A 20,816-nucleotide genomic window follows, 5' to 3' on the forward strand; every position below is an offset into this window, starting at 1 on the left:
TTCCGGAACGGGAGCTGCCAGGGTTTGGTTTGATAGGATCGATACTGCAGTTCAGCCTTCAGCCTTCACCCACATTTTCCCTTTGGTCAGTGAGCGCATACACAATCCCTGTGCCATAACATTACATGATCTACTGACCTCGTGTCAAGCCATAGAAAGAGTCTTATCAGCTCGAAGTTATATTACCCATCCCCAATTCTTTCCTATGCTGTCTTGTAGATTAGTTGTCTGTTGTACAATATTTCAAGTACACTAAAACATTTCTCAATTTTTCTCTCTGGAGTAGACCATTTCTATGTTTTCCTTCAAACCTTCTCGAGCTGAGTTTACAGAATGGGATGGATCTATTGATATTGATATTGATATTGATCTTCATGTTGTATTTTTGAATGAGTGGAATGAAAATTATTCTATTCTATTCGCTTCCTCAATATTGATCGATTAGCTCCGATGTAAGACTTTATTGAATCTACTTTTGGGGTTATAAAATTCTTGAATGAACAATTATCGTCTGTTTCCAATAGTAAGAAATCATAACAAAAACATACCAAGTCCATGACCTAGGCAACTCCTGATAAACTATAGCAATTAGTTGCAAGAATGTGTTTGTATTCTCGGAGACGTCTCTTCAACATTTGAAGTGATTAAACTATGTACTGTACAAATAGCATAAAAACAATTAAATATTGTGCTAACTACTGATTATTTCCTGCAGAATCTCTTATGATCTTAGAAGAATGATCTTATTTATGTTTTTATACTGCTATAATAGTAGTGAACAGTTTATCATAAATTCATTTTTGGAAAGAAATTAATTGAACTAATCAACTTTTGATTTATTATTTGAACCCTCTCAAGCATTGAAATTAATGCATTGATCAATTGAATAATACACTCGGTAATAGAGTAATTTTACTGATCTTCTTGCCGTATCAAAATGGTAGCAGCCCACCTAATTCAATCTCGAAATCAGAAAGCCACCAGTAATAGGGTACCACACACATTCAAGTGACTTATCTCCGACCAATCAAGTACCGTGTAATAACTGTTTCAAGGTTAGAGCAGGTCGAACTTGATAATGTGAAAGCACAAAGCAGTCTTCATGACTCATACCTTCCCAACTGACACGACACGACACGCTCAAGCCACCTACAGTTCTCCATTAATAAACATGAGATCAGTAACTCGTGTTCTGGGCGAGAGGTGGAAAATAATATACTCCTTCAAACTACTAATTACCTTTCACAGTCACATGTCATTTCTATTCAGACACTCGAAAGATTTCAACGGATTTGTGCAATTACATCTGTATTTGAATAACATATTATATTCCACATATTTTTCTCAGATTTTACGAGAACTAAAACTCATATTTTCAAAGAACAACACAACTTTCGTTTTGATTTTGACTGATTTATTGTATACTGTAACTCCACTTTCACAATGTACAGCTCTAGTGTGGAAGGCTACGCTAATGTTTATGGCTTGAAGAAAAGCATGGAGATAGAGAGAGACAGCTCAGCTTTCAATCATTTGCTAAATATGAAGATGTACATATTTTTCTATGCACTAGAATCCTGGCAAATTGAGTGAGTGAACCATGACAACCATGAGTGCTATCATAGATAAAGTGAACAATCAGTGGTTGGATCTGTGGTGTTAATCATTAACGGGACTATTGTTAATAGACTATTCGTCTTGTAGAAAGTATTGAACCTTCCAGCACAGAAAATAGAAGCTTAATTTTTTCACGTAATCTACTCCTTCACACGTATTTTATTTTATTATCGTCTGCAGTATTTAAAATTCACTATCCCACTTAATAGCAGAACAGATGGTAACAAAAGCTACCTGATTAACCTGTTTGAAATGTTCCAAATATTTTTCTGTTGGTATAACAATTAATTCTATTCTTTTTCTCAGCCGTGCCACTAACGAATCCGGAATAATGAAAATGGAGTAGTAATAAATCATAGAAACAGATACTCATTATTAAGATGACCTGTTAGTAGAGGGTAATTAAAAATTTTCTGCATGTTTTTCAGTATTTTCCGCAGAGCTCCATTGTTCGGCTTATTATAGTACAAAGTCATATTGATTTGATAAAAATTAAAAAAAAAAACAACAGGAAAAATTGTTAAAACCTAACTTCCACGATTTCAAATTTGACTATAGAAAACATGAATTGGGGATTCAAGACAAGAGTGACTTTTGAAATATATTCAATAGCATTACAGAACAGTATATGAGTATGAACTTGAACATAGCAAGGTCATATGAAAGAGACTCTTTGAGCAATTGCTTCAATTATATTGGTTTCTGCATGTAATAAAGTGGTTGTAATGCAATGCAAATTGAGTGCAATCGTGAAGAGGCAAGTCGATTGGTTATGAGTCATCGTTCAATTTAAACTGTGTCAGATAATTCGGCTTTCTGTGTTTCATTTGATATTTTGTTGTAATGTAGATGAATGGGGAGAGAATGTTTTATCGATAGGAATAACTATTATTAATAAGACTTTTTGTCTGTAATCCTTATCAGGCCACTTGAAAATATTTTTCTTTTTTTCTCTACATTCCTCTTTTTGATGTTAAGAAACGCTCTAAATAGCTTAATTTCACTTTCCAAACTACTATATTCTATTACTTTCAATCCACATGTATACTAAATCTGTATCATTATCAAAAATATGCTATTTTTAATGTGGAATCTGCCGCTCCCCAGAAGCTCAAATTGATGAGAACAAAAAGGTTGAGGATGCAAGCTTATTTTATATCAATATCATCGGATCAGATACTCAGATTCCATAATTTGACTATCAATTCTGTCTATATTCTACTTTTCACCATAATCCAATCCCTAATGAAACAGTGGACGAGTGAAAAAAGGAAAAGGGGGAATTCCCCATACGATTCCCATTAAAGCCATTATTGAGGATGCATCAGGGTACAGGCATCCATTGTGATCACCGTTAAAATTTATTTAAAATAAATTCTATCGATTTCAAGTGCAAATTTAGAGTGGAGGTTCTATTTGAGCATGACTTGTAGTTTTTATTATTTGAACACTATCAAATAGAACAGCAGCGAAATAGAAAACAGAGAGGGTGGGGCGTGGGAATGATGAGTACAACACACTCCCGCCAATGGCAACACTGTTTGGATCTTTATCATATTTGAAATAGCACTGACCTGAAAAAACGTCCGAAGTCAGTGAATGCTCTTTTTATAGTTGTGTGAATGAGCTGAAACCACTTGAATGAAAGCATTGGGATATTACACTGTTATCGTACCATTCGAGTAATGTTTATTACAACGATAGGCCAATAGTATCTTTGCTTCAGCATAGTCAATAATTAATGGGATCTTGTAGCAATACAAGATTTTTTTAAAGTGTCAGTTGAGTTAGAAAGAGTAGAAGAAAGGACGAGTAGCCTACATTCAGTGTGAAAGAAATCTAATAAATAACTTGTAGTTTTAGATAATAGCTTTTTTATACGTTGCTTTAAAAAATTAATTTCTATTCAAAAGTATTTTACAATGAAATAATCGTGTAAGTTTACGTGCCGTAGCCTATTGGGATTTAAAATCAATAATACATTGGTTTTTTTGGAATAAGAATATGAAAATAATAATGTGTGAACGATTGCGAATAATCACTTGCTTAACACATCTATGTGAATAAATGTATCCACATTCTACTCGCACACACTATTCACTTTGTTGGAGGAATAATCACTATTTCCAATATTATAATATAAATAATTATACTAATAAAATCAATGAGACACGTTCCTTCACCAGCTCCTTTATAGCCTACAGACAGTTCTCTTTAATTATGAGTTCCAATTCAATCGATCTGAAGTGTATTTCTGTACATTATTCTGTCTTGTTCTCAAAACCACGTATTTATTCTTTTACCAACAATAACATCAATGCATTGTCCGCTTGATAAGTCTACGTGAAAACCCATGCATTAACAATTATTGTAATTCACTTAATAGTAAAGTGCATATTGTATCGTCCTTGGTGCTTTTGAAAATCATTACATAAAGATTATATCATTTAATTTTAGCTGACTATAAACTAAGCAGATATCTCAAATGCTAATGCAAAATGCTACGAGAGATGTTGCGAAATGACAGTTTTCTGAAATTTCCATCAATGTATTTTCCCCTGATGTAAATATTTTTCAATCACATCATATTCTCAGACCTTTCACAGCCCCCTCGATACAGTATCCTTAATGATGGTTCCGTTATTTTGATTACTAACAAAAAGCTTATCAGTTTTACATTACTCTTTGAGTAATACTTTTTCACGTGCGATTTTCGGATCACTCAAATTCAAATCAGTCTGTAAATCGGAAAAATGAATGTAAAACTGTGAAGAAAGCGTGAATCGGCGTGAGTTTGGTGAATGTGTGTGGTTGGAAGTTGGAAGGACACTGCCAGTAGACCGAATAGAATGCGAAGAGAAATGGCCAATGAATGAGGCCGAAAAATAATGTCGTGCCGTTCCAGAGCACGCGCATGCACAATGCTCTCTCACACACTCAACTTCTCTCTTTCTCTCATTTGTCTTCTCTATCATTCACGATTCATCTCAAATTAAAAACGCAAAACAAAACATCGTTACACTGCCGTGAATTGTAATTGCATTGCAAATACTAGTGTGAACTGTTCGAGTGTTGCCTCATTAAGGAAAAGAGGTGCTGGTGGGTTGCAAGCGTGTATATTAATGACATCATATTATTATCATCATTCTTCCGAACGGTGTTCACTCGCTTCAAAATTTCAGGTTCACATCGTACCTAATTGTAGCTGAACGAATCAGGTAATAATTTGCATATATATTACCAATATAATAATATTGGTACGAGCAGGTATCGAGATCTAAAGCAAGATCTATAGAAGAAAGTCAGATCTTCGCATTGAAAACTGTATCAATTCGCAAGATTATGAAGAAGTGCACTTGTTTCATTCATAGAGGATTCCTGCAAACCTGTCAATCTGTAAAGGATCAAGCTTATATCTGAACACAAGTAAATCGCTACGAAGCATTCATTGTGTATAATAAACGCTATTCCAGTGATATTTAGCCTACAATTTCCTGTTACATGCGGAGTTGTTGAGTGATATAAGAGATTTCAGGGATAAATAATTGAAAAAATGAGCGAAGTCGTAGAGTTCTGAATAATAGCAAATAAACAAATAATAGCATCAGAGAAACATTTTCAACAACATCCGCATAGAACATGGCAAATCTATTAAATAAATAAAGTACAGAATCGCAGAGCGCCAAATCACTCCAAACCATTAAAACTTTTCGCTCTTCTGTTCTTTGAATGGCTTCTATTTTGGGCACACGTAAATAAATATTCGAACGTTAGAAGATTTCATTTCGCTCTGAATTTATGTATGAATTATTGCTGTTCTATTTTGCAATATCTGGGGAACTGTGCACTTATTTGCCAACGCTTTGTATATAAATCTCACTCACCAGACAACCATTGATAATTTGTAACACGCTCTTTGCAACTTACGCTTTCTACACTCTCGTCTTAAAGTTCACTGTAATAGATAAGTAACAGGAGCCAACAGACATTGAAGCAAAATTTCTATTCAATTTGAGAGCAAATTATCAACAAACTACAGTAGTTACTAATAATTATCTATTTGGAACGTTCAATTGAAGAAAAATTACATACTACTCAATCTTGTCTTCTATGGGAGTGTATCGTATATTTCTTCCAGTGTCATTAAAAGCGGTACAAACCCAATAATACAATTAGCTGTTTAAATGAAAGGTTGCTATGAATACATATAATTCACTAATACATACCAGAAAAATACAATACAACAAAATGTAATCAATTGAATTGATAGAATTAGTGATTAAAACCATTTCTGTCTTTATTTGGGGTTTAAAATATTTCTTGAAATAGATAACTTGTTTAGTTACATTTACATCCATTCGTGCCTTCTAGATCGAACTAGTTCTACAGTTTGAAAATCTGTTTAATCTACGAAGTAGATGTTGCATCTACACATTAGAATTTATATTGTTTTCTATTGATTTTCAGATTTCATTCCCAAACTATTGTTCTAGGATCTAGAGACTACTACCGTTTATGATTACTAAACTAAGATATGACTCTCCTATTGATATCAGACTCCCAAAACCAATATGAGGTAGAGTAATCATGATCTCATATCTTTTTCAATCACTTGCCGCCAGTGGCTTTCATATCAGAACCATTCGCAATGAACAAAAATAAAAATAGAGGTGATCCATGTTTTTCAATAAATGTTTGGCAATAGCCAAGCAGAACGCCCACTATCTAGCATGCGAGCTACGAACGGAAGTCGTAATTCGGAAATTATTTTCGTTTGCAAATACTTTAGTTACACATGACGTCAACCCACCAGAACGTTTCCGATGGATGAGTTGAGTGCATTGGAGAAGTTCCCGAATGCATTGGAGAGTGCAGTGCAGCGGTGGGCGAATATTCATTGACGAAAGCGAACGAGGATTCACCTTCTCTCTCATGCAATCACTACTTGTAATCATGGAAAGAGAAAGATAGATGTTGAGGGAAACTATTGATTAGTTTCACGGGTGGAGGGAAAATAATGGTACTACTCTGTACCTGGTGCACCTTGCACTGAAGCTCATATCGAAAAAGAGAGTGAGAGGGTCGAAATGTTACACATTTCAACTAGTTCCGCTCAAACTAATAAATGCAAAAGGATGTTACGTAAATAATTTTTATGACCTTGAAATTTGTGATTTGGCGAAGTTGAGTTTAGGAGTGTGGCCAAATGCGAAATATTCTGCAACTCTCTTGGATCAGTAAATTGAATCATTGCACTTGGAGCACTGGCCAAAATATGTTATGCACTTTTCAATGAGCCGGTTTTTTTGTTACTTAATGTGTGTTCTCAGTGCGAGCGGAATGTTGGACTTGCAGTATCTCAAAACTGTAAATTTAAATTAGTGATTTAAAACGAGGATTCGAAAACAGAAAACTCTAATATTTTGTTTTTTGTTGCACACAGAAACCTCTCGTTTTTCACATGAATCAGAGATATTCTTGTAGTTTATACATTTTCTGCATTTTTTTTATACTTGCTACATTACTTCAGTAAATTGTCCCTATCTCTGATAATACTTCTAAATGAGTGTGATGTTATTCTCATCGAAATAATAAAAAGAGTGATTCCGAAAATTCCAGAAAAGTTTTGTTCCGGAAATTTATCTGTGTATAAATTCCATATTGAATATTTTATTGTTGTCTCAAGTTTCAGATTCTTTATTAGTATCAGATCCAATCAAACCAGAAACAATAACTTCTCAATTGCACTAGTTGATGTGATGTCATTTTTTAGGAGGTTGGTTTGTTGTGTTTTTTTTGAGAAACTAAAATCTTCTTTGTTACTATAAACTCACATTATCATCATGGCATAGAATGAGCATCGGATATGGTTTATGGTTTCTCTATTATTGAACTCCCCTTATAACTGAAACATGTTTCTCAAGTTCAGTCTCCTTGAGTAACCAAACGTTACACCTTAAACTTGCTCTAACATTAATTTTTAATTGGGAAGTAGAGGGGACATAGGTGTATTGAGGCTGAGCGGATTGTCCCTGAAGCTCCCCTCAATTTCGGCTTCCTCTATTATAAGGGAAATTCTCCCTTCAAAATGGAACCCAAAGTTTGAAGTGGGACATGGGGCAGGGCAGTGGCATCTCTGGGATGCGTATAGGAAATTGCCTTGTAAATTGAATATTCAAAACATCATTCCATCCAAGTTCCTGGAGTGGGCGATGATTTCCACACCTGGTTGAGAGGAGTTTTTTCCTGGATGAAGTAATTTCCCCCGCTAATCTCCGATTCCCTGATGGTTCGGTGTTATTGAATCATGTAAAAGAACATGAAAAATAACTCCTTTTAAGGAGTAAAATAACTCCTTTTACAAGTGCGTGTACAAATTATAAAATCGCAACGGTTGAAGTTTACAATTATTGCATTATGACACATTTGAACGTTGTCTTCGGCCTAAAAAATTATTAAAATTATCGGCCGAATAATTGAAATTTGAATCTCTAGTATTAGAAGTATAAACGTCACGAAACTACAGCTTTTATATAAAGTTACTCTTTGTAACTTTATATACTGTAAATAAACTTGATGAACTGTTGACCTACACTTTGTATAGTAACTTCAACTGTACACGGAACTAGCTTTCCTCTAATACAGTCATAATGAGATTTACTCTTTTCAATCTAGAATGACAATGATAAGTTTTTTATTCCAATTTAATAATCGAGTTATTCCATTCATTTCTAATTTTATTAAATTGAATATCATCCATACCTGCAGTATAGTGCCGAAGACTCTTTCATTTTCCATGGATCATGATTGATAGCAAATAATATTATATCATGTAGTGATAGATTTATTTAAATATGAAGGAACATTCTAGTTAAATTTCTCACTGCGAACTTCCTATATAGAAGCATGATAGATTAATCAAATGCTGAATCTCTCTAGAATTCATAGTACTGTATACTGTCATAATATATTCTCATGCAATAGAAGTACATAAATGACCCTTTATTTCAAATATTATAAACATATTTCAAAAGAACAACTAGTTTCCGCCTTTGGCCATCTTCAAGTTCAAATGAACAAATAAACAAAAACAATACTGAAAAATCGATGTAATTATGTAATAATTATGCTAGTGAAGTGATTTTATTCTCATGATAGATTTACATGAAGTACTATTGTTCTTTCACCTGCTACCTGCGTTAAAACTCTCATCTAGCCATGAATATACTTTTATTAATGGGTACAAAAATTTGACTCCCTTATTCCCTACTCTTTAACGATCTTCGAATTAAAAATTGTGTTATATCTTTGAAATCAATATTTTCATCAGAAATTTACCAGTAGGTGGTGTTGTAAGGCGGAATAGCGGAGAGCGTAAGTTCAGCGGTTCACTGCTAGATGGCACAAGCATGCTTCTTGCTGCTTCAAGCTTCTTACAAGACAAACTTCATAGCAATAGAGAGAGGAGAATAATGAGAATATTTCGGTGTTCAGCTTTACATCATCTCATGTCCACTCTACTAGACTGAACTGAACTGAACAATGTTCAAGTCTGAAGATTGAAAGCTTAGAATTTGGAAGTGTATGTGTGGAGAGGTTTTATCACGTCCTGTTCAAAAGGTTTTCCTCTTTTTTAAGAACCACTTGGACAAAAATAATTGAAATATCTTTGTAAGCTAAATAAAACAATAATTGAGAGAGGATATAGTGGAAAATTTCACAGTCAATACGACTCTTCAAAATCAACCTATAAAACTTCACGAATATTTTGCTGAAAAAGTTGGGAATAAAAACTGAGATGATTATGATTTAGTTATAGCTGCTAGATAGTTTTGATTGAAGTCTGAACTTTTATTAATGATTAGCAGGTAACCCGTGCTCCGCAAGGGACCAATTGAAAACTTGACTAATTGAAAAAATTGACGTAATGAAATCTTGAAGAATTGAAAATAGGCATATAACCATCCTTGGTAAAAAGAGAGTCTATATATGCAAAATTTCAAGTTAATCAGTCCAGTAGTTCAGACGTGAAGATGCGTCATTCGTGAATTTCCCATCCCGAACGTGTATGAGCCAGTTCATTCCTTTATAGTAATATAGATTAGTTAATGGTACTGGTTAACATTGCTGACCTGAGTTAATTACAAATAATCATTATTAACTGTAAGATAGGCACTATCATCAGGCAGTACAAAAATGTTATGTTAATTATTGATAATGAATTGAAGATATTTGTCAACATTACTGTCCTGTGTTAATGACAAATAATTAGTATTAACTGTAAGCTAGCTACCAACAGACACTGGAGAGATGAAGTACAGATATGAGCCATATCTGCCAATATTACCTGCGCTCCCTCCTTGAACCTCTAGCTGGTGGATTGTCTCGTTCAATAAATAAATTTGATTGTGCCGTTTAATGTTGTAAAGAGGTCGTCTTGGAGAGACTCAGCCGTGCTAGCAGTGAAGAGGAGCTGAGCAGGCAACGTTCACGGATCATCGAGCTTAATGAACGGCTTCGTGGTGTTTCGCGGTACTTGCAAGCACGAAGGGTCTTGGCGAAAAATGGACCACGAGTTGAAACTTTCATCTGCCCGGTCGCTATCTCTGAGTCACGACTCTCAACAAAACTAGCCACTAGTAATTTCACTGAGAGACGAATCGACTAACTGTAACAGTCACAGCATAAGTTGGATGTAATCTGCTCCAGTTAAATTCGAAGAATAAATAATATATTTTCATCATACTTCTGAAATTCCTGTACATACCAATTAACTCACTTTGTATAAAACAGCCACTACAAAAGTTGGATGTAATCTGCTCCAGTTATTTTTTATCTTACTTCTGAATATCCTGCAGGCCTTTTCTTCAATTGACTCTCTTTGTATAAAACCAGTATCATTCTGGAACTAAAAGAATATATTCCTTGTGCTCTCTATACATGATTCTTCTTCATATCAATGGGAATACACTCTTCATTTGTTTGCAAATTTGTCCTGACAATAAATTATCTTCTATCTGATTTTATCTTCATCAGTCAGATCCGTGGTAGGGGTACTTACCACTGACGAACTGTGTAACTCAACTGAGAGAGATGACTGGGTAACTGGATGACTTACTAATGTATAGATCTGATTTCTCCGTGGTGATTGAAGCTGTTATTCAACATTTCAGCGTAGTGACTGATATAGTAGCCTATCTACAGTAGCAGATAACTTCATCTTTGTCACTAATTGCATAAATAATATAGATTCCTAATATCATCAAGTTTTGGTAGTCAATACTTCGTGACATTTTCCAATCTGGAACAAAGTTACAAAGGTGCAATATAATTCAATATTAATGACAATATTGATTACAACACAATTAATTTTAATGACATTCAAATTTTTCCCGTTTTCATAAACTCTTATTATTGATTCCTAGAAAGAGGTAGCAAAGCATGAAATTTAAAAAATGCTTATATTACTAGAACCAGAGTTTGCCATGCACCACCTTGTACTTGATTTACATTTCAGTGAATAGAGACTCCGATTGATAAAAAACGTGTAAAATATACGTTGCACTATTTGTTGTGGCTTTTAATGCACTTCAGAATCAAGTTAAAAATAGGCCTCACTTCAGATTAAGGCCAAGGTTGTTTAAATCTAATAAACAAACTCCAATCCTAATCACTAAACGGTGAAAAATAATGTCAGGATGTGGCTAGAAAGCTTTTCCGTATCATATTTTTGTAATCTATGCCAATGGTGCACTGCTCATACGAAATCCTATTATTGCTATAATTACTTCTCATTGAATAAATTTTGATAACACTTAATTCAATAACCCGTAACGGATCATTTTTGACGGTCTCTTATCAATTTATTTTAATTGAATATTCCATTAACAGTCACTGACAAAAATATTGCAGTCATATAATTATTTGTTCTTCATTCTTAAACTGACATCAATACCGATACGCGAATTTCACGTAGTTTGAATATATTTCTTGCTGTGGATATGGCTCACATGAGTCCAATCGAGCGTAAGTTTTTTGACGATTAGGCCTATGTAAAATTGATCAAAAATTAGGTGTGTTCCTATACACCGGGAAATTATTTTACTGCTTTTCAATATTGTCAGATGGCCGAGCTTGAATACTAGTTTGTTATAGACACCTATACATCAGCATTGAAAAGAAGCAAGAATAAAGTTTTCGTAAACTTTGAACTGCCAAGTAGACTATGAAGTTAAAATATATTTTCAAATATGTTATAATGCTATTATGATAAATGGTTGATGTTTTTTGTAAAAATATCATGGAAAATTATCTTCAATAATTCCTCTGTCATGATTAATTACAACTTTTAGAAACTTCCAAGTCAGAACATAGAACGAGTTATAAAGTGAATAAGAAAGTACGTCAATATATTAGTTCTAATTATTTCATCACGATGTCACACATATTTTTTATCATTATGAGACTAATTGAATCCGACCAAGTGACTAGATTGTTCAGTAGAAAAGTTTTTGGGCGTATAAATTATTAAGCTTTATTAGCTCTCTCTCAAAATTCTTCTCTAGAATAGGTTCTTTTCTTTCTCCTTAAGTTTAATGTCCCTATTTTATTTCCATCCTTGTCACAAATAATGTTTTGCTCTTTCTGCAATTTTTATATCCTTTATACGTAACCTAGATTCACTCCCATATTATTTCTCCTGTTCGAATATTTTTTAACCTTTTTTCTTCCTCGAACTCCGTCTCTCTCGTCATTCATAACTCTCCCTCACTCTTTCTCTTTCTGACACCCACAACACTGCTTAATGACACTAACGACCATAGCATTTTTCCGTGAGCTTCGTTTCCGGAGCCATATTGCCCTTCATTAGGCTGACGGATGTCACCTCCATTACAGTGCCTGCTAACTAGTCCACCAGTCAGTTCCAAGTCCCAGTTCCAAACTTCAGCACAGTACGTATTACTCGCTTGATTGTAAATGATTTTCTGCTATATTCAATTCTAGTAGTCAAACCTATAAATTTATTACTGATAGTGGACTATGAAAGGTGGAAACTGATAATGGAAATCATTCAGGATAACAGGCAGGAATCAGTTAGTTGTTCAGGCAAAAAATCGTATGAAGAGTTGAACCTGTTCAATAGCTTATTATGAGGGATAAATTTATAACATATAATATTTTTCAAAAGAATATGGAATGTGTCTGCGATGGATGTATTCAGACTGTATAGCTGTATCAAATAGTAGGATAAGTTCTTATTTAAATTGAGGCTGGTATTTAGCACGAGTTCCCGTGAAGGAATCTCCATCAATACAACACACGAATATTTTATTATTATTTTATGAATTCAAATACTCCAATATTGTTATAGCTAATAGGTGAATATTCGAAGTAATTTTAATTTGTTCTCGGGATAAGTTTTTGAATTCTTTCAAGATGTAAGAATCATGAATATTAGAACTTGGAGACAAAAATACGTTTGAAAAAGATCACTTACATGCAAATTGATTTATTTTATTATTTTGTATTCAAACTTCCACTCTCTTTAGCTCTTTGAGCTATATTATTAAAGCTCTATTATGAGGTTGAAAGCTTTAACTGTTTGAAATTTGGCTTTGAGCTCGACAAATCGACTCTTTCCAACTTTAAACTCATCAACTCATTAAAAGTTCAAAAACGTCATAGTTACAAATCATATACATATTATTGGAATTCCATCCTCTTTTCAACAACATCCTTAGAGTTAGATTTTATCTCATAGTTTCTCCAGTTGTCGACGCTTTTCAGAAATATCGAAAAATCGACGTAACTTGAAACATATTCTTAGTAAAAGAGAGATTCTTTGTAAAGATTTTACTGGAAATTTTTTGCTACAAATTTCATTTCGAATGTATGGTTTTCGGCAAATACACCTTCCGTGGGACACTCTTTACGTTGCATTGTTGGGAATAAATTGTTCTTTGTTGGAGTTGATGTTATTCTTATCATCATTAGTCATTTAATTCTGAAACTTCAACAAGTAATAGTTTGAAATTCTGCTTTTGACAGGGTATCATTTGGGAGCTCGAAGGGTTCCATGGTGGAGACTCTGATCTACGAGAGCCCCCTCCAGGAGGAGCCTGAGGGCAGCCCAACCTCCACTTCCGACGTCACCTCAACCTCACAAGCTGCTGACCCCGAAACCGCTGGGTGAGACACTTTTTCTCATTTATATTATATGAAAGTATGTGACATTTTTATGACAACTCTGTGCATTGATACCCAGTTGATCGCTTAATTCATTCGGCGTTGTGAGCTGAACTTTACAAGGCAGGAAAATTCTCTATAGTTATGAGTCTCTAATTCTCTATAGTGAGTCCTAAGAAATTTTCCGAAATGCCATAATTTCAACCTTCCAACAGGTCAGGTGTTTCAATGCAGAACCTAGAATGAATTAAGTACTGTATTTTAAGATGACATATCAGTGAAAGTGAGAGTATTACTCCCATAAGTTAAGATAAGTTATAAATGACTATCCATCCCATCTCGCTCGGACGAGCTGAGTAAGAAATGTTCAATTCTAGAACTTATGTAATTTTTTATATTCTGAGTGTACTGGTCATTTCCACTGATACTGATATGTGAGAATCCAGCATTTAGAATATTGCATCGTGTAGATACCGAATGAAAGCAATCCAGCAGGACAATATGATATTTTTTTGAAAAATGTTTCATTATGAAAACTAACTGGCTAGTTGCTACCGATTTGATTTCTTTAAAATAGGTATACTTTGAGCAGTGTGCACAAGCAGATACAACTTGTCAAGAGATATTAGGCTACTGCTTGACTGTGCTTTGAGGCTGAGATAGATAATACATTTTTTACATCAGTTCCAAGTATTGTATAATTTTGCGCAAAAAGTCATCAAACCTGTTTCCAGATCATTGCTTTCATTTATGTGCTTTTTCAACTTTTCTTGTTGTTTGATAAACTATAAACAATGAATTTATAGAAGGGTAGAGTAAAAATCATTGTTTTGATATTGGGGTTCAAAGTATTGAAGAAAGTTTCCAATAAAAATATAAACTGCACTGCAATATTGTTTAGAAGTAGATATAGAAACGAAGAGCTTTGAAAGTCGGTTGGGTTTATTATTGAATGTCACGATATCCGATAATGTTATCCAGCACGTAACTCAAAGAAATATCATCATCCGGACAGCTTTCTCCAAATTCGAATGATTCATTGATGATAATCATGTTCGAAACCGAAAATTAATTCATTTTCATTAGCCTACTCTCTATATTGTTTGATACGAGGTGCTTCAATTTGAATTACGCGGGTGAAGAGGCGCACTCCCCTTCAAAGCGGGAAATGAACTAGTCCAGGAGAGTGAGCTCTCTAGCGTTGACTTGTGGAACTACGTTCAGTGATACGTGCTTGGCGCTCAGAGCTCGTAGCTCGTAGCCGTAGCTCAGTTTCAGACGTAGTTCTGCTGTAATATCTCGTGACTGACAGAGTGTGTTTGGCACTGCCTAGTTCTGTTTGTTTCAAATATAGTATTTCAGTGTCTTGTGACTTGTATTTTATCACCGGTTGAGTTGTACGAGTTCAGGATCTTACAGGTAATTGCTTTTTTGGTCTCATAGAAAGTAAGAGTTTCTTTTCACTTTCAACTGGATCTGAACGTTGCCTTTTGCCTGTGCAAATTGCCCATGGCGTGCTCTTGCAGGTTATTTCCTATTTTATACTTGTTTCCTGGAGGGTGTGCGAATTCATTACATCATATTCTAAAACAACATATTGTTCAACATGGAAGTTGAGCATTTTCTCTGTGAATTGCTTTGTAAAATTCTATTCAGTAATACATTACTGTAATGCTCAGCTAAGCAATAGGTTAAGTAGCTTTTTATCTGAGTAGATAATGCTAATAATCCGCATTTATTAAGAATAGGTTTGGAGATCTCATTATCAAATAATCATATTTATGGTTGATTCCTCTCTATTTGCATGAATGAAACGATTTTAATTCAAAATTCCATGTTCAGAAAACATTGAGGTTATCCTGTTTCCCCAATCCTACCTGTTGGAGCAAGGTATAAGTTCAGCTCTCTTCCTGCTAGAGAATATACTAATTTTTATTGAATACTTCCATAATCCATGTGACCTGTCAACATTCTGACTATAATTTACCTATTCAAAAAGTGTAGTAGTGTCCTGTAAACTAAAATATAGTTTTAGTTGAAAAGATCCTAGTCATTTTCTTGTTGCCAATAATTTCATTGAAGATGTGGAGTTTGTTTTTTGATAATTTTTCCAAGATACTTTCAAAATGAATAATGGTTAATCATTGAATTATTTCAAATAATTTCGTAATCAGTCCATTCACATTATTTTCACTAACATACTCTTAATCTTCACTGGAATACTAAATATTTCTACTAAATTACTAATTATAGAAATAAATTATTAATAATTTTGAGTGTCAACTCCCATTAAGGCTATTTGCATATTGAGATGTAACGTGACCCGTGTCTGCTAGAGCTATTAAATATCATAATATATGATCATAATGTTCACATTGAGACACAGCTAGGAGGTGTGATCATTATAATATGATCATGTGATATGAATTCACTCATCTAGCAGACTCGGGTCACGTCTCAATATGCGACTAGCCTTACAGTAGGTATAAAATAATGACCAAGTTAGCGTTTATGTGTCATTTAATTATCTAGTAGGGTACTGTACTATAATTCCCATTTAACAAACAAGTTATCTAGTATGTAGTATGATGAGAAGTTTAGATTTTGAATGCGTTAGGCATTTGAAAAAATCAAGCTATGAAAGCAATTGCAAATACAAGGACAACTCTTCACATGCTATTATTGAAATACCTTTCCATCATCGTTGATAAGATAACACGGTATAGGTTTTTACTTTGTTTTACGATTGCCGTTTGCATGTAAGTGTGCCATTAGCTGAGTTTTCCACAACAATATTTTTGATTTAATAAATATCATTCTTTTTTTCTATTTTACTCGGAAAGTCAAGTTTACATGCTACACATGCATGCTCCCCTGCGCATGACATTCCTGATGAAACAGAAGTAAGTTTGCTACTTAATTGGTCTCTCTGATTAATTTTCACATAATAATTTTTTCACAATTCCGTTTTCTCATCTTCTCCAACTTATACCTCTATTTCCACATCATAAGGTAAGACTTATCTTATGATAACTTAGTTATCTTCTCTTTCTTGATAGATAGATAGTGAATGTCTTATAAGAGAGATAACAACTGCTAGACCTATAACATTTCCTTATCTATCCTTTCTCTTCAGAATGCGGTTCCCTTATCTGTTCTCTCTTCCTGAATTTAATTCAAATGCTACTTTATTTAACTCTAAACCTCTTGAAGTTATAAATCCATAGTACTCTATCAGCTTCTATATGCCTAACTTAATACATTAATATTTTTATCAACCGAGGCAATACTGTTATCTAGTTATCTACCTCTTCGGCAGGCAAGGGTTATTTTCTCCCTTAAAAAATCATCGATCAACCTGGTTGAGTGATGAAATGTGTACGAGAAAGTCGTTGGAGCTGAAAGACTGTATCAGGACGATTATAATGAATGACACGGTTAGGAGAAAGAAAGCCTCTTGAGGGGTTTGAGGGTTGGTTGTGGCAAGAATAACAAAGAGAACCCTTTGAAGTAGGAAAGGAGGTTGTGTTGAAAGGCTTTTTTATAGGGCTTAGAACGCAAAGCCGGCTAAAACTGGAATAACCTTTTACTAAAAATAGTCTTCATATTTCCCGTAGTGGAAATAGCTTATCAGCTGATGCATTTGACAGCACAATAATACTATTCCCGTTCAATTCGATTCAGTTTCCTCTCTACCAATAGTATTTTTCTATCAACGGGTAGTGGCTTCTACAAACAGAAACTGTTTTCAGTTGTCATTCAACGGTACACGCTGTTATTGAATGGGAAATAAACATTTTGGAATTCTCTCCACTTGGGGAAATTGTGAGATATTTTCCAAATGCGGGGATATTGCCTCATTGATAAAACAATATTATCACTTGCAAATGTTGCATAACAAGCACTTATTGATACTCAAGAGCTTACATCTCAAAGTATTTTATAAAAGCTGAAATTTAGAAAGGGAAAATCTTTTATTTATTTCAGTACATGATATAAGAGTGCTACAGTGCGCCCAACTGCACTCATGAAAACAATATATATTACAACAATTCAAAATTAAATGGCAACTCAAAATCAAAATAAACAGATCAGACTCAGCTATGACATTGATATAGTTATTCTAAATTTGACAACTATATGATTTCTTTTAAACAAGACGCTCTGGATAATAAAATAATGTCCCTGGTTGAGAATACTAATACCTTGATAGTGTAGTCTTTTGCGAGGGTGTCTCCGACTTGGGGTTAGTTCATCTGAATACTATTTTCTTTTCCCTCTCGTTCCCAGGTGTGATGCGATTAGGTAATTGAGCCTTTTCCTCACCATTATCGTTTGCCAGCCACTTGGTGTTGGGAAAGTTTGGCTCCAGATGGCTGTTCAGTGCTCACTGCTCAGCGACAGTGTTGGTTGCAACAACCTTTACCGAGTTTGTTTGCTGGCTGAAGTTTTCGCACTCGGCGTGAGTGCGTGACCTTATCCTTGTATCGATCCAAAGTGCGTAGGTAGAGAGGTGGTGAGGGGTGGATGGGAAGATGGGAACCTCTTTCCGTTCCTCCGCTCAAATAACCGTGAAACCTCAAGGGATTTCTCGGTGTGAGGAAGAGATAGGTGTGGGCGTAGAGTGAGGGAAGTACACATTGAAAAGGTAAAGGAGAAGGCAAGTCAGGATTTAGAAATTACCTTAAATTCAAATATTATGGTGTAGTTGACAGCATCTAATTTTGGAATTTCGTAAATTAGAATTTAGGCATTTTTATATTGCTATATGTACCCTGGTAAACCATGAATAACACTGTCAAAATGGTCATCATTCGGTGTTTTTTTACTGAAGTACAGGTTTGATACATAAATTGATAATATGAAGCTGATATGCTAGATGAAGTAGGCCATCCGATGGGATGATAGATGTAATTTTTTGAAGATAATCTGTAAGGAAATATTTTCATGGACTATTGTCAGAGAGAAGGGAGTAGTAAAAACAGGAGAGAGAAGAGGGGAGAAAAACTAGGAGGAAATGGAGCAAATAAACTGTTGAAGAAGAAGGAAATGCCAGTGGAAGAGGAAATTGTAGTTTATTCACTCTCTACAAAGTCTATGAACTTCAAAAATAGTTTATAATCATATTTGTACAATTAATCTTGTACCTCTACTGTGAAGGATGTGAAATGATTTTCGGTTCTCCACAAACTTTAAAATGAAATAAACTTTAATACAGTACAAAATAAAAAAATATTAAATATGAATATATTTATATAAATATTGATTATAAAATAAAATAAAAATTGTTCACTGTTACAATATTATTCTCTGCTGTAAATCTGCCTCTCTCAAGAAAATAGCAAATTGCCAGAAACCTATAAATTTGTGGATATCAGTTCACAAGCTCGTTATACGAGTATAACTCGTGTATCCCAGTTTGATGAGGAGGAAACGTTTCCTGACTGCATAATAGGAGATAACGTCACAAGCCAATGGGTTTATCAAATCAGCAGCCGGCAATCTATGTTCAATTTACCTGCTAGCTGCGGCTGCTGCGGCTGCTCTGATAGCACATTGATCAATCAGTCAGCTGAAGGCAGGGAGCTGTGATTTTCCTTCACTTTTCATCTTCTCAGTCGTTCCATCTCTCTTGCACAATAATATTATCAGGAAAATGCCATACTGTCCATACTATTATATTTCTCCCCTCCTTTCATCCATGATGATTCCTTCTCTACCTTCTTAACCTGTCCTCCCCATTCTTCTTCTCCTCTTCTTTTCTCCTTTCCTCCACTTTTTTCTCCCCTTCATCCAATGTGTATACTCTTTTTTTCTATCTTTTTTCTCCCCTCCCCTTCAACTATTATCCTTTCTATTATTTTCTTCCATAAATCATCCTTCTTCTCTCATTCCAATCCTCTTTATATCCTTCACCTTTAATCACAATTACGTTTTCTCCTTTTTTCATCTTCTCCAATTATCCCTATACTTCTACCTCATCCATTTCTTTATTCTACTTTTTCTATACTCTCCACTTGATGATAAATTGTAATCAAAGGATAGATTTTCATATCTATGACTAATTATCCATCATCTATCGAGCTACCTTGAAGTTCATCCTCGATCTTTTGTTCGCTTATTCTCCATTTCCTCCCTTTTTCTAATGTACACTTTTCAGGAAATTTTCGTCGTATGATTCATTTTCTATTATATTTTCATAGATAGAATGATTTTTAATCAATAGAAAAGGAATCTTCTTCATAATATATGTAGATCTGTTATCAAGCTTACGTTGAACTGTTTCAATTGAATAATAGAATAGCTTTCGTTCTTCACTAAGCCTCAAATATTAAATTCGTTCTTTCCTAATCCTTCTTATAGAGGAGTGTATATTGCTTAAGTTGATTTGTTATTTTTTCATCCTCCAAAATACTTTACACAGTAATGTTTAGAAGAGAGATAACTGAAAATTTTTGTTTTTCACTTAATACTGTAGTATTGGAAGAGTTGAATGTAATTTTATTTTCTAAATTTTACTATGATATTATAAACCTTGAAGAGGAATGTATCAAGTACCATTAGTTGATTTTGTTCCATTGCCACTGAAATGCTGGTAGCTTGTAGCACATCACAGAGCTGAGAGCTCGAAGCAGAGAACATTAGACACAGCGTCCATTCTTTGAATGTACAGCATATTCTTGTTACAAGGTTCATTGACGTCTGCTCAAGTACTTGTGAAACACATTCCTTGTTTGATAGAGTAAGAGAGAATTCGTGAGGAAGATGAGTTTGATTAATAGATGTGAGGGTGAAGTAAGAGAATGGGGATGGGCGAGATTGGATAAAATAAAACAAATACTTCTGAAAAGATGTGTAAGAGTGTTTGGTGCAGGAAGAGGAAGGAAAGAGATAGTCTTGTACTGAGAGTGAAGAGTGTACCGTTGCAAACATGTCGATAGGTTCCACATCTCCAATGTTCGCATGGAGCAATTTGAAATTAATTACTGCAATACTCGTTTTATCAACTAATT

The 20,816-nt window shown here is 34.3% G+C and overlaps 1 protein-coding gene across 1 annotated transcript in view; it reads left to right on the forward strand.

Annotated features, from left to right (window-relative positions):
- Window positions 1–20,816, forward strand: part of LOC111064276 — a 131,040-nt gene that overhangs the window by 50,698 nt on the left and 59,526 nt on the right. The window contains exon 2 of the mRNA XM_039430925.1: window positions 13,666–13,806. Within this exon, the coding sequence (XP_039286859.1) occupies window positions 13,666–13,806 (141 nt within the window). The remainder of the gene's footprint in view (window positions 1–13,665; window positions 13,807–20,816) is intronic.

The sequence above is a fragment of the Nilaparvata lugens genome, chromosome 6 (assembly GCF_014356525.2).
Source record: "Nilaparvata lugens isolate BPH chromosome 6, ASM1435652v1, whole genome shotgun sequence".
Classification (NCBI taxonomy): domain Eukaryota; kingdom Metazoa; phylum Arthropoda; class Insecta; order Hemiptera; family Delphacidae; genus Nilaparvata; species Nilaparvata lugens.